The sequence below is a fragment of the Pogona vitticeps genome, chromosome 11 (assembly GCF_051106095.1).
Source record: "Pogona vitticeps strain Pit_001003342236 chromosome 11, PviZW2.1, whole genome shotgun sequence".
In the NCBI taxonomy this organism is placed as follows: Eukaryota; Metazoa; Chordata; class Lepidosauria; order Squamata; family Agamidae; genus Pogona; species Pogona vitticeps.
Genome location: NC_135793.1, coordinates 6,381,047 through 6,397,785, shown reverse-complemented (window position 1 = coordinate 6,397,785; position 16,739 = coordinate 6,381,047). Strand labels below are relative to the sequence as shown.

Genomic DNA, 16,739 nt, shown 5'->3' with positions numbered 1-16,739 from the left:
TGCCCCGGAGCCCACGCCAGAGCTGACGTCACTCACTCTTCTTTCCTCTCCTCCCTCTCTCTCTCCCCCCCCCCTCCCGCCTCGTTTCTTTCCCCAGGGCTGGTTTGTCATTGGGCCCGCCCACTTCCCCCCGGCCCCTCCCGCAAAGGAGGGGAATCCTCCTCCCTCCCTCCCTCCCCCGCTCCTGCTGGCGCAAGGACCGCCCCCTCCTCGCCACCTCCCCTCCCGCCATGTTAGGAGGAGGAGGAGGAGGAGGGGAGGAAGAGGCCGGCGCAACGCGGAGCCGCCCCCGCTCGCCGGGTAGAAGCCGCCGCTGCCGCCGCTGCGCGACCGCCGCCGCCTTGTCCCCCCTGCTGCTGCTGCTCCCCTTCTTCCTCCTCTTCGAAGGGCCGGGCGAGCGGTGCGTGGAGAGGCCGGGCGCGATGAGCGCCGCCGGAGCCCTCTCGGAGGCGCCTCTCGCTGCTGCTGCCGTTGTAGCCGCCGTTGTGGCCGCCGCCGCCGCCGCCGGGGCGACCGGAGCGGAGGAGTGAGCGGGGCTGGCCGCCGGCGCCTCCTCCTCCTCCTTCGCGGTCGCCTCCTTCCCGTCCCCTCCGAGCGAGGGGAGGGGAAGAGCATGAGAGGCTGCCCCGTCCCTGCTCGCCGCGGCGCCGCCTGGGCGAGGACGACGACGACGGGGAGGAGGAGGACGAGGAGAGGAGGAGGAGGAGGAGGAGGGCGACGACGACGACCAGGTGGTGGTGGCGGCGGCGGCAGCGGCGGAGGAGCCGAAGGAGCCGCGGCCCCCGCCACCCGGAGGACGGCGGCGGCGGCGGCGGCGCCCGGAGCGGAGCCATGGTGCCCTTCGTGCCGCCCGAGGGGGCGGAGGAGCCGCAGTCGGAGCCCGAAGCCGAGCCTTTCTGCCCTCCGCTTCTCCCCGCCTCAGCCGCCGGCCTCATGGAGGTCTCCGGAGAGGGAGAGGGAGGCGGAGGAGGCGGCGGCGGCGGCGAGGTAAGAGAGAGGGGAGTCCCCTTGGAGTCGGGCGCCTGAGGTAAAAAATTAGAAGGGAGGGACGGGGGCAAACCCCGATGGGGGGGGGGGAAAGGGGGGTCTCGGTTCCGTGAGGGGAGTGTTGAGGGAGTGTGTTTTGAGGCGGGGGGGGGGGCCGCGTACCTGCCGCCTTCGTCGTCGTCAACCCCGCCTGGGCGCCTCGTGGGTCTGGGGGCGGCGGTTGGGAAATGGGTGGAGGGGGCGCGTTGGGGGTGGGGGGGTGGGAGGACACCAACGGACTCCCTTGCCACGTGACCGCCCTCCCCCCTTCTCATCCGTTCTTGACTCCCCCGGACAGCCCCCCCCCGCTTCTCCCTCAAACCCCCCCCTTGTCCATTTCTCGCCTATTAAGTCAACCTTTCCTGTCAGATCTTCTTGTCAACCCCCCCCCCCCAGTTTCTTCGTCTTCTTCCAAACTTTGGCTGTCGTCTCTCACGCCCCCCCCCCACCCTGGGTCTCATCCAGACCTCTGCTTCTTCCTCAGACAGGGTAGTTTCCCCCCCCCCCCTTGCCTCTCCTTCCCCAGGTCTCTAGGACAAATAGGTCAGAACTAACCTGCCCCCCCAACACAAGACAGTTACCTTCTTTTAGGTCCTTGTCTAGAAAGAAGAGAGGAATATGAATCTGGCTTCCCTGGCCTCTTAGGACAGGGATTCCCATGGGACTTTTGAAAAAAAAAGGGGGGGGGGAGAAAATGAAATCAAATTAAATACACCCCAAATATCAGCCCCCTCTCCCCATTTGACTCTTCCATTTTCTTCCTCTCTTCCCCCTTGCAGGATATTGCGGCTCAAGGAGACCTAACTTAGTGACATCTTCTACCCGTCCCCCCTAATTTGGCACCCTCTGCATGCTTTCAACTACAGTTCCCATCATCTCTACGCAGCACAGGCATGGTTGTGTATACTGAGGGTTGTAAGGGCAAATTTAGCAGAAGGAGGCCTTGGCCTGCCCTGTGACAGTATGGAGAATTTAGTGACACTCCCAAGTGATCTGATGACCCCATCGCTATTATGGCTGGATAGGAACATTGTCCCCTTTCCAACCCTTCTCTCCTCAGGGATAACAGTCTCATGGACTTTGGGTGGACTTTGACCCAGATGGATTGCCCTCGGAGGCACCTTCTGTCCACATTGGTTTGTCTGTTGTGTTCCTGGACAGATTCTGGTCATATCCCCCCCCCAAAAAAAAAGAGAGACCAAACTGTTTCTGGATGCCTCCAGGCCACCCTAATTTACCCTGTATACTACTTGTCATTTAGTTCATCTTGATTTCCTTGCTTGGTAATTCCACACATGAATACCTCCAGCGGCTACTCTAACAGGAGTTTATGGGATGCACACATACAGCCCCACAACAAGGCACTGAACCATTTCATCTCTTGGCACTCCGAACTGCCAATAATTTACTTCAAAAACAAAATATTGCTTGTGTTTTATTACTTTATCACTGAGTTTTATTACTTTACTCTTAATTAACATATTGCTATAAAAAAAATTACAGTGTTTTCATACTCAGCATCCTAAAGTTAAAAGCCTTTGAATTCGCCAAAGAGTTACTCACCATCCTGCCCTATTTTATAACTTTTATTTGTAGTCCAGTTCTCAAGAGAGTCTGTCTTTGTTCTCGAGGTGTCTTCTTTAATTAGCTATTACGATCTGCAAATTCCAGCCATATTGCATGTATCAGTTCAACATAGTGAGACTAGCATTCTGTTTTAAAAATAAAAGGTGCGATGATTCTGTCAACTGCTTGATTTGGGAACTGGACAAAATAAATCCTCTACAAAGTTTAAACAGCTTTACCAGTGGCCCTTTCTAGAGTCGTATGCTGTGATTTGCTGTTACCAGTCCCTCCAACATTTTTTGTGTCCCTAAAATGCATTTTTATTCTGTCTTTCTTAAGCAGAGAGGAAGCTGTCCTACATGGGTTCCCTAGTTGGTCTCTATTCCAAGCACTGCCAAGCTCCAGACCTGTTTAGCCCAAGCAAAAATGCTGCCTCATGTACTCTGGCCCCAAGTTGCATTTTATGGCGAGTGTGTAGAACCTGTGGCCCTCCAGATATATTGGTTTACTATCCCACAATCTCTTGCCATTTGCCTATGCTGGCTGGGCCTTCTGGGTGTTGACATCTGACCCATCTATTAGGTCAAAGGCTGACAACTCCCTTGTCTAGAGTATTTAGAAGCTGTATGCTATTGCTTAAGGCTTTCAGTGTAGCTTAAAATTCTCCCTTCAGCACTTCTGTCTTCTAGCTCCTTCCATGTTTTTTATTTCTATAACTTCACTTATATGTAGAGGGTCTGAGAACCTGTATGATTACTGTTTTGAGGCCAAGGACAAACTGGAAAAGCTCTTGCCCTCTCAAGGGCTCATTTATAATAGAAAAACACTTATACGTTGTTTAGACTGCGGATTTTTCAGGTGAATAGAACCTGATAAATGGCAAGTATTGTGGCATCTGCTAGCTGGTGTACTCAACTTACAGATTTTATGTTATCTTTGCCAGGATGTTAAAAAAAAACATCATTTGGTGCCAGGATCTTCTGTATTCACTTCCAATCTGTTGTTACAGCTTTTGTCAGGATAGCATCTCTTCTGTATCCAGTGGCTTTATTGTAACAGTCTAGCTCTGACACTTTCCCCTGTTCTAGCCACCACCAGAGGTTTCCTTAAACAAACATGCTGGGAGCATCAATTAGTGACAGTTCCAACAATGTCGAGACAGTTAAAGAAAGAAAAGATACTCAGCAATTTCATGAGACAACCTCAGCAAGAATTTCTATTTTAAAAAATGGTCAGGCCTGTCCTTAATACCAAAAAAAGGGGGGCTTACTAGAATTGGACACTGTGGTAATGTACACAAAGTTCAGCCTTTGCACTTGATTTCTGCAATTGGCAGATGAAAGTTAGGTGGTATGTATCTCCTAAATGCCAATTTACATGCTGTGTTAACAAAAGATCTAATCTCTGCTATGACAGAAACTGGTCTGACTTGTCTCTGGTTGCATTTCAGGTGGTTGTTTCTCACCATACTGTAATACTAATTTTTATGGCTCATTTTTGTTAGTGGGACCCCTTTGTAGTTAGAGATAGTTGTAGTTTTTATGTTGTAAGTGTATGAAGGAATAGAGTTAAAGTTTTAAGATTTCCCACCTGGCAGAACGTTAAACACCATGCAATCGTTTACGTATTTTCTTGAAGTAAGTCCTAAAGAGTTTGTAGTACTTAACTCCAAAGTAAGCAAATATAGGATTGAAGTCTGTGGGATTTCAGCAGCCTAACGGTGTGAAGAATTGTCACCTTACTATTTTATACTTCTCTGTTTGTGTGTCCATAGAGTGCTGTTCCTAAGCACTGTAATTACGATGGAGCTTTCTATTATAGCTGTATGTACTTTGAAATATTTCCATGATTGAATACTTAATCACCATCTAAATGCCTTAGTAATTGAGAAAAATACTATAATAGAATTACATTATTGGTTATCTAAATAAAAATATTCACATACCTGTAGTGTACTGAGGGCTGTTATTTATACTTGGGATTTGTTAAAATAACATTCCAGCATTGCCAACAAAGTCTTAATTTTAGCATTTTTCTTTAGAAAAAGCAGTGTGTACAATGACATGTTGTTAGTTTTGATTCCGAATATTGCAGGGTTACTTAACATAAATATGCATGGCATAGTTCTGGAAGTAGTGGCTGTCTTTTAAAGGTGCAGTTCTGTATACACGTACATGGTAGGGATTGGATCTAAAGCATGTTAATTGTCAATGGGTCGAGAAAATCAAGCTGTTAGGCCCAGCTACTTGTCATTCCCCATGTTTCCAAGTAAGGACAACAAAGCTTGATTGACAGAGGGGAGAAAATCGGGGTATAGGGGAGACATTTCTGCTGCTGCCTCTTGTGTTCCCCCTTTTGAATGTTTTAGGCAGTCTGCTCTGTGCTGAAACAGTTGAGGTGTACGTTATGGTGTGCGTTTTGAAGCAGGAAGGGCTAGTCAAATTTGTGGTTACTCTGTATCCTGAGTCTTCCTTAGTAGCTGTTGCTGTGTTGAGGTTTGCTTCCTAGTTAAAGAAGGAAGACCATGTGTTTTAAACATTTACTCTGTCCAAAAGTCTTCTAGCATGCTAATGCCTTTACCTCCTTCAAGAGTGCTTCCTGTCTCCTATTCCAGTTCAACTTCTTCACTCATTTTTTGCTGATCAAAAGGAAAACATTTGCTCTGTCTTATAACTCCTGTGTAAAATGTCCTGGGTTGCCAGGTATGGGCTGTATCTGATGTGAGTCCCAACTAGACCCTCTGAAATCAGTGAAACTTACATTACTTGTGACTAACATGTGCCATCTATTTCAGTGGCTTACCTTTACTGGGAATAATATTGGATCTAGCCCTACACATCCTGTTGTTTCTTGGTAAACGGTTCAAAAGCTTTTGTTGATCTTCTGACAATAATCAGCTGCTTGGAAATCAGGGATTTATATACAATTCGAAGATGTTGTATTCACTGTTAGCTGCTGACGTCTTGGCAGTGCATTATTCTTACACAGGTTCTGGGTACCATCAAAATGGCTGGAAGTGGTTTAAGAATAAAGATAGTGTAAAAATAACCATACTTTAGAAAGGGTTTAATGATCTGATTGTTAGTTTTAGTTTTAGCAGATTAGTATATGATACAGAAGCGGTAATGGAATATTTGCTAGCATCTGTGAAACTACTGCAGACAATTACAATATCCTTGACTTTGCAACACCTAAGGCTCAGCTGTAATGTTTTATTTATTGTTCTCATGTACTGTCAAATAAGTATGGGAATTCTGCAATTAATTGCCCATTTGATAATGTAGGTGCTTGTATAGAAAAACGTTCCTATTCCTTGTTCTTTCTGTTCCCTTTGTCATACTCTAGATATGTGCTAAGTAGCATAGAATTAATATTATAACTTGGATTGCATTTCTCAGTTTGCTTTTAGATCTTATTGGTGTTCCTTAATTTTATATGTTGTTAGACCCAAATATTCAAACTTCCACATTTATTTCATTCTTTCAGAAAGCAGATTTTTATATGGGAAACAATTTCTTTACTCTTTGAAGTTCACAAGGAAATCAAGTGCCAAAATAACATAGTGGTCTGAAATGAAGTTATTCAGCCATAACAAAAAGGATGTTTACTTAGGACAATGCTGTTGGGTTTGAAGACAGCAAATATTGCCATGAATATGAATTGAACCTTGCTAGTTCTGTTGCTTTGCCAGCTCATTGCTTCTTTTGTGTGAGTTCTCTTTGTTGAACTAGTGAGAAACAAAAGTGCATCCTTCATTTTCTGTCTGGTTATTCCATTCCTTGTGGAGTCAAAACCAACACTTTATGTTGCTTTCTTCAGTTATCTTTGTTTAGATGTGTTTTGTGAAACTTTTCCACTTATCTAGGCCATTACTTCGCTAAATATAGAACACACTTTTGCTGAATATATCTGTCAAAGGAATTTCATTTTCCAAAGAATACAGTGTCTGCATAAGTGGACTTCAAACCTCTTATAATAATCCATAGTGTCAACTGTACCTTGATGATGAGTAACAGTTGCTCCATTGTTCAGGTTTGACTCTACTGTAGTCATAGAGTTCTTTTGGTTACCATGCCATTTGTGTATGAATTATAGAATGCTGGACTGATAAGGACAGTTTCTTGAACAGAATCTTATTTCTTTGCTTCTTCAAATAGATGGAGTAAGAATGCCACTTGTGATTGAACATGGTCCACCAAACCAGCGGCTGGTGATTTAGAAGAGCTTTCTGCTGCTCTCTGGGGGCCTAGCTACCATAGTGCTGCAGATGGCAATTTTCCATTGCCTATCTATGCAGTGCCATAAATCACTGTGAGGAATTGCTGCTGGTTAAGGACTTGCTGTTGGTATTCCTTGTCATACGCTAGTAGTATGACTTGGCAGTGCACTGCTATGTGGCACACTACTGCACTTAACACCAACATTTGTAAACTATAGTATTTTGGCCATTGATTAAGAATTAAACATGGTGTGGGTATCCAAGCCTTGATTTCACAGAAGATCTAGCTTTCTGTGTGGCTTATGCAGTACTCTTTTTCTAATACAGTTGAAAACATAATTTATGAATCATACTAGTCATCTTGTTCAGTGGAAAGGGTTATATATCAAGCATTTTAATACACATCTTAATTATATTGGCTAATATTTACACTAGGATGGAAGGGTGGCTGGACAGATTCCGCCGCCCCCCCACCCCCACCCCCCGGTGAGACTTGCAGAGTTGTCATAGCTGGAAGACAGCAACCATTGTAGTGCTGTGAATTGGAGGGAGAATATTTAGGTGTCCTTGACTGAGTGACAAGAGACAGACAGCATCTGTCACACTATCCCCCTAAATATGGGCTATGAGAAGCATAGTTGAAAATACTTTTTTGTTAAGGCACCTAATGACAAGGCAGATTCCCCATTGGTTGCTACTGTTTTCTGTTCTCTTGAAAGGAACTTTAAAAGATTCACCAGACAGCAAATAGTTGGATATCTTGTTTGTCCATTTCAGTTAAAAAAAAAAACAGTGGGAAGTCTGTGGAACTAAATAATCATACCCTCCAAAACCTCAGCAACCTTCAGATTTTGAGGTCCTCACCCTTGGATATTCCCTCCCACCCTCAAATTCAGCTGGTACTGGGGTTTGATGGATTTCACTTATGATCTGATGGTGAACTTTCTGATAAATCATAGACTGATGAATCAAGAAACCTATGGGTGGGTGGATAGACAGATATAAAAAACTTCATGAAAGTGCAATACCGAGATTTTTTTTTACCACCAGTACTTACTTTTCATCTAAATAATTTCCCCTCAAAGACCTAAGTTCTAGAAATATGTGTTTTATTGAACAATTGTGTCATTTTTAAGTAGCAGAAGACATTTTGTGGATATTAAAAAGAGTAGAGATGGATTAAAAACATTCTTAAACAGCTGAAAAAAGAAAGTAACTATGTGGTATGTCAATGAATGCAAACAGATTGAGGGCATAAATAGGGTGTATAAAGTAAAAAGGAAGATGCTGCTCAGGTAGCAACTAATAAAATTCCCTGTTTGCCCATTATGGCTGTGGAATTCTGGAAATTATAGTTCAAAATCAGTTTTTTCTAAACTTTGCACATACATATACTGTATTTTCATCCCACCATTAAAAGTAAAAGCTGTCAAAGCAGATGACTAGGGCAGTGCTTCTTCCCACTCCTATTCCATTCCATGAGCTTGTTGTTGTTTTTTAACTTAAACTCTTGTCAGAATCCTTGCAAGATCACCATTCACAGTGAAGAACATAGTTTCTTCCAACCTTTCTCAAGTGTTCTTCTTTTCTCCACATGTAAATAAGTAAATAAACAAATAAGGAACACCTCTTCAAGATGCCTTTCTTCCTGTCTATACCCATAAACTCCAGAAGTACAATAAACCAAATATTCCTTCTCTTTTTGCCAGAGTTTCAGTAGAATGACTCCTCCAAACTGCAGTGCAGAACAGACACAAAGCATCAGCAGCCTAGGAGTCCCCACAGACATAAGCACCCTAGCTCTTTGGCTGGGACAGAGCCCTTTGGAGTCTCCAGTAGGTCAGTTTTCCTGAAGAATCCATTATCTGGGGTTTCCCATCTTTTTTCGTTCCCGGGCTTTCCCCCCTTTCCTCCCATTTTATGGTCTAGGACATTTCCTAGACCTCCAGATCTTTCAGTATTTCTACAGAGAGTTGTCTAGTGTGTGCCTGTGAATGTATCTTTAAGTGAGGAGGCAGACCAGGTATAGGCTCATCCTGGTGGGACAGTGTGATATTTGCTGTGAAAGGCCAGTGTCTCACGCACGCTATGCCCACTCCCATTCAGTATTCATGAGTGACAATGCCAAAGAAATCATCACTCCCAAACCCCTGCACTGAGTTTACAGTTGCTTTTTGAACCTGTGAATAAAGATAGTCCAGAAGAAGGTATCTATATCAATAAACTAAGGAAACAGCCACTGTTCTCCTTTAGGGCAGACTTTGCACTGCCCTTTTCAAAGAGGTAAGAATGCTTCTGGTGAAACACACAACCTTAGTTACTTTAGTGACCGCATAAATGATGTGGTTTGGAACTGACCAGCAGTGTATGTGGGAATAATGTCTTGTGACTGCTGTCTTCAAAAATAATAAGCAGGGTTGTAAATGAGAAATAAGCCTATTAAATGAACGAATGGCTTAAAGTTATAAGCTGTCTAGTTTTTTTATCATACAATCATATGCCTTTTAGTTTCTCTCTTCATAATTTTGAAACACACTCAACTCTTTTTAGATAAATAAATGCTTATGTTGACATAAGTACCAGCAAAAACACATTATGTGTCATAATTTTATCACAAAAATGGACCACCCTCAGCTCTGACAGCACAGCTTTTACTAATTTCAGATCAAAGCTCTCTTTCACAACTATTACTAATTTTGACTCAAACTCTTGTCTCTTTTCCTTGCACACATACCGCCCACTTGTATATGAACAGAATCCCTCAAGCCACGGATGGTAGCAATTAGTCATTTCAGACCTCCATTCACAGACATTCTCCTAAACCTCTCAGCTGTTTTAAACTGTCATTCCTGGCTCACATCTAACTTACTCCAAACCTCCATCACTTACCATGCATGCCAGTAACACCTGTACACAAAATATATGTATGGTGTAAAATTGCTACACTGATTTGCCTCTGAAAACTATCCAGAATTTTACACCTGTTCAAGCTTGAGCCCTTTTGACTCAGCCCACAGAAGGCCTAATTTCAGAAGGCCTATTATCATCAGGGGCTATTCTGGCTTTTTGATGTTCTTTAGCCACACCGTTTAGCAAATGACAATTATGATCTCCAAATGCTAATTGGGCCTTGAACTCAGATCATTGGGATGGGGAAAAAAACAATGAACGCTATCCGTAGAGTGACACTGAACCAACCTTTCATCAAACTTTTGTGAAAGCAGTGCATTGATACCAAAATGGCAGTAGTGTTCATCATCATGCCTGCAAATATAACTTCTTTGGACGACAACTCCTAGAAGTTCCTTTCTATCAGCTAAAAAAAAGCTGTTATATATTGTGTCTCCACAGCTTTTTCAGTAATTCTGCATTGTATTTATCATTTAAGAAGTTGTGTGAATACACATGTAGAAGCTAAAGCCCAGAAATTTGTTTTATAAAAGTAATTAGTCATAGTCCTCAAAATAGATAATTTCTGTTATAAGTTTATAATTTCATTTTATCTCCAAAAGTAACAATTTACTTGTTAAGAAAATGAGAGTATGACAGGCCACTGGCCCATGGTGAAAACATTCCCTCTTAGTGAATTCACATACACCCTGTAACTATAAAAGTAATTAAAATAGCTAGTTACTTGGTAAAATAAGTGATCTTGTTTCTTTTACAACAGCAAGTGTAATATAATTTACAAATGCCTTAATTAGTGCAAGAATAAGTTCGTAATTCAGTATCCAGCATCCTGTTGTGTGCAGTGGGAATGACATCACTAATAGTGGCAGATTGCTGCTTGTTAGAGTTCCTTTTTCACTTTTGGATTGTGTATACAGAATTGTGCAAAAATAAGAAAATTACCTTTTTAATTAGCAATCAGCTACTGCAAGTATCATACTGTGAGCAGATGGAGATATGGATATGGATCGTTATTTCTAATTATTTACTTTCAAGATGTGGTAGAAGCGATGCTTATTAGTAAAATTACCTCTTTTCATTGGCTTAGAGGTCAGCAGTTTATGTGAGCTGATACCAGAATTTAACAGTATTAATACAATACTGGCAAATATGTGATCATTCCAATTTCCTAGTTTTGTGCTTGCAGACTATAGAAAAGGAAGAAATCTGGGAATAAATCTGATCTCCTCCATCAGTCTTATAAAAAGACAATAAAAAACTCCCACTGATCTGGACTGTGATAATAAAGATCTCCAAATAGAAGAATACACAATTTTTCATAATACAATACTGTCAATGTACTTTGCAAGAAGTTACTTAATTTAAATGGTCCCCTTGACAATGGTTGTGTATTCTGTCTCATCAAACTGGAATTGACTTATAGGAACCCTAGCAGGGGTTTGAAGGTTAGTGAGATTTAAGGCTTTACCGGTTCCCCAGTGAGTTGCCATGGCTGAGTGGGAATTAAATCCCTATTTTCCAGAGTCCTAGTCCATCACTCTATCCACTCCACCACACTGGGAATCTTTGGCAACTATTACTTGCTTCTGATTGATTTAATGCCCTATCTTTCCTCCAAGAATAGTGCTCAAGGCAGATGCCAATAATAAAATACACATGAAAAACCTGAATTTGCATTTAACATTAAAAAATGAAAACCTGTGCTAAAAGTAACTGTACAAGAGAAGAAACCTGCAAATAGACAAGAAATAAAACCCTAAATGTTGTCTGTGTCAACATTAACAGTAGTAAAGCTAGATCTTTAGCAAAACATGCTAGACTTTTGTGTTTGTGAAATTGATACTTATACTTCTGGGAAGTTTGTGTTTGTCATCTGATTTGTTACTTCTAGAAACAAAGTGGCATATAGAAGTTGTATCTGAATGACCCGAACCACAGTGACTGGTAACTATTACCATATGAAATGGCCAGTGTCCTGTTCATAGGTCCATCAGTGCCATGGGAGTGATGTCACCAAAGCAGAAGACTGCTGCTAATTAAAGAGTACCTGCTTTGATTTTCGGTTGTGTGTGGCTTACATATAGGAACTAAAATTGAAACATGAATCGTTCAATCACCGGCAGTCTGCCATTGCCAGTGATGTCACTGCTGTTGCACCCATGGAGCGATGGATGGGATATTGGCCAATATTTTGTCAGATGAAGAAATGTATTTTCCACTTGCCCAGACTGAAACATTGGTCAAAATCTTGTTGTGTAAAGTTTGTGCCCAGCAGGAAACATAGCACTAATTAAAAGTTTCCTGTCCCCCTATTTCAGGTTCTAAGACTTCCTTGAGCTCTTTTTTGCCCTGGGGGAGCCTTGGGACAAGAGCTGCGAAGCCTTTAAAAGTCAAAAATCACTGCCGGGTTGGCAGCAAAGGTCCCAATCTCCACAGCAGTTATCCAGGTCCGTCCATCTGTCTGTCTGTCTGTCTGTCTGTCTGTCTCTCTCTCTCTCTCTCTCTCTCTCTCTCTGTGTGTGTGTGTGTATTTCAAGGCCCTCGTCCCAAAGGGAAGAGGGAGCCCGAGGGAGCCTCAAAATCGAATAAGTGGGGGCTAGGAAGATTTCAATCGGTGTAAGTTAAACATAGTGCCTGATCCAAGTTGCATCAGGCACAAAATTATTCAGCAAGATTTTGCCCATTATGTAGCTTCAGTTGATGGTTTCTTCTCAGATACCAGCTTTGTTTCCCACTGGGATTGCATAAATATACGGAGAGTAAAAAAATAAGTAATTCCAGATTTGCTGCTTTAATAAGCTGCTGACAGCATTTAAGATATGTAGAACCTAGTTCCATAGCATTGTGTATTGAAGGGTAAAAGGATGCCATAATCAAGCTTCTGAATCTTAAATGTGCTTTCTGGATAGAACTCCATCTCCTTAAAATCACCAATTTGTATTTCAGACTACAGCCAGGATGATAGAAGGTCTGGAATCCAAGCCCTAAGAGACGGACTTTTGAGGGAGCTGGGTCTTTTAAGCAGGTTGGGTAACAGTCTCTTCAGGGTAGACCTATAGTTCTTGGGATCCCTTCCAGCTCTACAAGCCTATGACTTCATGTTTTCCTACGGATATTTCTTACTCTCTGTAGATGACCAGGCAACAATTTTCAAAGAGGCAGGCATATTAGTGTGTTTCAATAAGTATGACAACCTCAAGAGCACAGGTCTTCTGGTGTTTTAACACTTACAGATTTATGGTAGTATGAATTTTCATAAATTACAAACCACTCAATAGGCTGTGACCCATATGTATTAATGCATGAATGTTCAGCTTGTAAATAGACACTTGCCTGGTAGCTTATAGTGAGAGAAGATTACCAGGCAAGGAGATTTGCCCAATTGGTAGCTTTTAAAGGTCACACTGAATGCAACTTCTGTTCAAAAGTGAGCCCACTGTGTTCAATGACAGAGTTCTCCTAAGTAAATGTGCATAGGGCTGCAACGCGAGATGCCTTTTTATATGCTCCCAGCTGCGATTTCAGTAAATCTGACAAAGTGTTGGCGTATTTTTGAAAATTAGTGTGGTGTGCTCATGATTCTGTCTTGAAATCCATTACAGTTACGGCAGCATGTGTTTAGACTAAAAACTGCTCTCTTTTCATTTCATAGGGTAGGAACGAAGCAGCGACATGCTGAATGTTTACATCTGTTGATGCAAAATGAGATTTAAAACTTGTCTGGGTACAGATAGTATCTTCATTTTATGTAATTATTTGGTCTCTGGCATGGGGAAAATGTTTTTGATTATGCTGAAGAGCTGTTTGTCTTCCACGCTACTATTAGTTTTTACTAGCCTCTTGTTAGTTTTCCCATTCACAAGGATTTGCCATTAATTTTCAGTTTGTTGGAAATGCGTTTTATTTGGAACTGGCACATCAGTTGAGTTACAATTTTAAGATTAGCAATTGAAGATTACTTGCTGTGTCAGAAGAAACTCCATGTGTACTGAATATATAATTTAAAAAGTAGTAACAAATAATAACTATTTGAATAAGCTGCTGCTGCTTACATGATTGAGTTAGGTAACAGCTGCACAAAGCTATTTGATTCTAGGAAAATATTTAATTGCCTTATGCGAGCTAGTAGGTACAGTGGGTTTTGCCACTTAACTGTTTGTTGATGAAGCCACTTAATTTTCTCTTTTCTTTGACTGAATAGTGTTTCAGAATCAAGATTCTCTGCAAAAGAATAATCAAACGGTGGATGTGGTATATAAGAGTACTCTATTGTCTGTGTTGATTAGTAATTTTAAGTCATTGTTGAGGTTGTGAAGTTTTATTAGGGCAACCAGGGTCCCTAGAGTTCCAATACAAAAGGCAGTGAACACATACGGCTTTTTTTCAATAAGAATTAATTTCTAAAGCTTCTGAAGTTATTCCAGTTCTGGTAGTACTGAACAAAATATGCAAAACATGATACACATTTATCGAGCAGAAATGCTAAATCCTAGGACCAAAGTCGTAAGAGTTGGAGGAAACACAGTTTCCCCCTCTCCTCTAATATGATTGCTGAGGATGGGTAGCATTGGGTACATCTGTCAAAGTTGAATAAAGTATGCTGCTTATATATGGTCCCAAAGTGCTTCAAGAACTCTCTGGGTGGTTTATAATTTAATTATGCAGGCTTCACATCCCTTCCCCCAAGCTGGGTACTCAATTTTCCGACCTCAGAAAGATGGAAGGCTGAGTAAACCTCTAGCTGGCCACCTGCGATTGAACATGAGTTGTGAGCAGAGTTTTGGCTGCAGCACTGTAGTTTATCCACTGCACCATAAGTATCTTCCTATCCAGCTTACTAATCTTACCTGGGAGGTTCATCCCACCCGCCCTTCACCCAGGCTTGTTCTGCTGCCTCAGTTAAAGTTGTGATAGGTCCATGTGTTGGCTGAATTTAGCTTGTGGACACATTTGGCCAAATGTAGGAACACCAAAATATTTTTAAGGAGGCTTTGCTAATTGTGTGAATGGAGCATAGCGTGAACACCTTTGGAGTATACAAAACAAAGGGATGGTGTACTTGATGGAATGAGGATGTTCCAATCCTCACTTATAAAACATTGCACATAATGGCTGAAATTCAATAATGTAAACTTTATGCCACTTCAGCGTGATGGTATCATTAGTCCCATCCCATATTTTGTTAATAAAGGTTTTCCACTCCTATGTTCCCTTTGGTTTTGAGGCACCTTTGGAGACAGTGGGATAGGGGAGTCCCTATTTAAATGTCTATTAAATGTCGCTACTTAAATTTGTCCAAAAATTGCTGACACTTGTCCCACCATGGCCATCAGGACTGCAATTTTCAGATATCTCAACACTGAAATGGCTGCCCAGAGAGGCTTTCTGGCACCTAATTTGTTGTTTTGAAACTAGGGAAGTCTTTCAACTCCATCCCAGTATTTAAATCTGTTTTAGCTTTAAGCTGTTTTTATTCTCTGGAATTGTGCTTTTTATATTCATTGGGCTGTAATTGCTGTTGAATTTATTGGCTTATTTCTTGTCAACTGCCCTAAAAGCTCTGCTATAAAGTGGCCTTTAAATTCTGTTCTTTATTATCAAAACATCTATTTCTGTAATTCATTTCTCAGGAAGTGTTGTGGGTGTGTCTGTATATAGGATGATAAAGAGGTTATGATAATGACTTGTTACTGAATTATCCTTTCCAAGTTTTTCCAGTTTTTACCAGGTTTTTCCTGTTTTAAATTAATGCCGTTCTACTTGTTCAGGCAAGACTATCATTGTTCCTTAGGTTCAGTTACTAACCAAATTCAACCCCTAGTTTGAAATTTAGAAGAAAAGTGGACGAGGCATATACATTGTGTAGTACTGTATATAAAAGCTGCTTATTGAACAAGCTGATAGTGGTAGAATTATATTTAGGTGGAGACTGCTAGTTATATGCCCAGTCATCAGTCAGGTAGTTTTGCAACAAGCCTTCTTGAGTATAAGAGTGTTTTTGCTTTTGCTAAATTCTGTTTTACAAGAATAGAGTTTTTTTCTGTTTTTTTTTTCCCTGAGTGGGTTGAACTGCCTGCCTTCAGAGCAAGGGTCCAGGACTTCAAATAAAAGGGTCCAGCCAAGGTTAAGCCGGAGGTTGTGAGGCTGAATGGGCAGTATGCCCTGTTACCTGTGTGGTGTTGGGCAAGATGCATGATCCCAAAGCACGGCTAGAAGTACGTTATCCCTTGAAAACCCTGGGAGGGTAACCAGCGATTAAAATCAACTTATTAAACTTTAAAACACTTACCTTCGTGTTGTTTGAACAATAGCAGACAGCTCCAATTTTTTTTAGATATTTTCATTAAATAACTAAATGCTATAAGTAGGGTGGCTCAACTGATGAATCAAGGACATTTTAAAAATTGATTAAAATCTTTTTCAAACTCCTTCCTTCCTTCCTTCCTTCCTTCCTTCCTTCCTTCCTTCCTTCCTTCCTTCCTTCCTTCCTTTTTGAAGAAATCAATATCACAATAATAACTGTAGGTGTCATAAATAAAACATACTTATTGGACATAATGTAAAGCCTTTGTATAGATCAAATGTTATATCATTTGAAATTTGATATTCCCAGAAATATAATGCAAAACCAAAGTGGCCGAATATGTTGTTGGGATGTAGCTTCCCTCAGAGCTAGCCAGTATATCCACTGCTAAACAATGAGAGATATATTATAGCAATATTTTTCCCATTCTGGTTTAAAATATCTGATCATTCAGCCATAGGCTTTTTGCATTACAGAATTTGTATCTGTTATTTACTGGCTTTAAATTGTGTGTGTGTGTGTGTGTGTGTGTGTGTGTGTGTGTGTGTGTGTGTGTGTGTGTGTGTGTGTGTGTGTGTGTGTGTGTGTGCGCGCGCGCACACACACACACACATACAAGTAAGAACGCACATTTCCCCTTGTTAGTTTGCTAATTATGGTCTGTGGTGTTTCTACTCTATCGCATATCAGTTTGAAGAGTTATTATCAATGTAT

General features: G+C 41.6%; 1 protein-coding gene across 3 annotated transcripts in view; it reads left to right on the top strand.

The window, feature by feature from the left end:
* The first annotated feature begins 490 nt into the window (after positions 1–490).
* RPS6KA6 (ribosomal protein S6 kinase A6) overlaps positions 491–16,739 on the top strand; it is a 56,734-nt gene continuing 40,485 nt past the window's right edge. The window contains exon 1 of one of the 3 annotated variants that reach the window (XM_072981316.2): positions 491–987. In XM_072981316.2, coding sequence (XP_072837417.2) covers positions 832–987 — 156 coding nt within the window. In that variant the 5' untranslated portion in view covers positions 491–831. Of the gene's footprint in view, positions 1,028–16,739 lie in introns of all 3 variants that reach the window. The other 2 variants (XM_078380756.1, XM_020810411.3) reach the window with 2 other exon arrangements.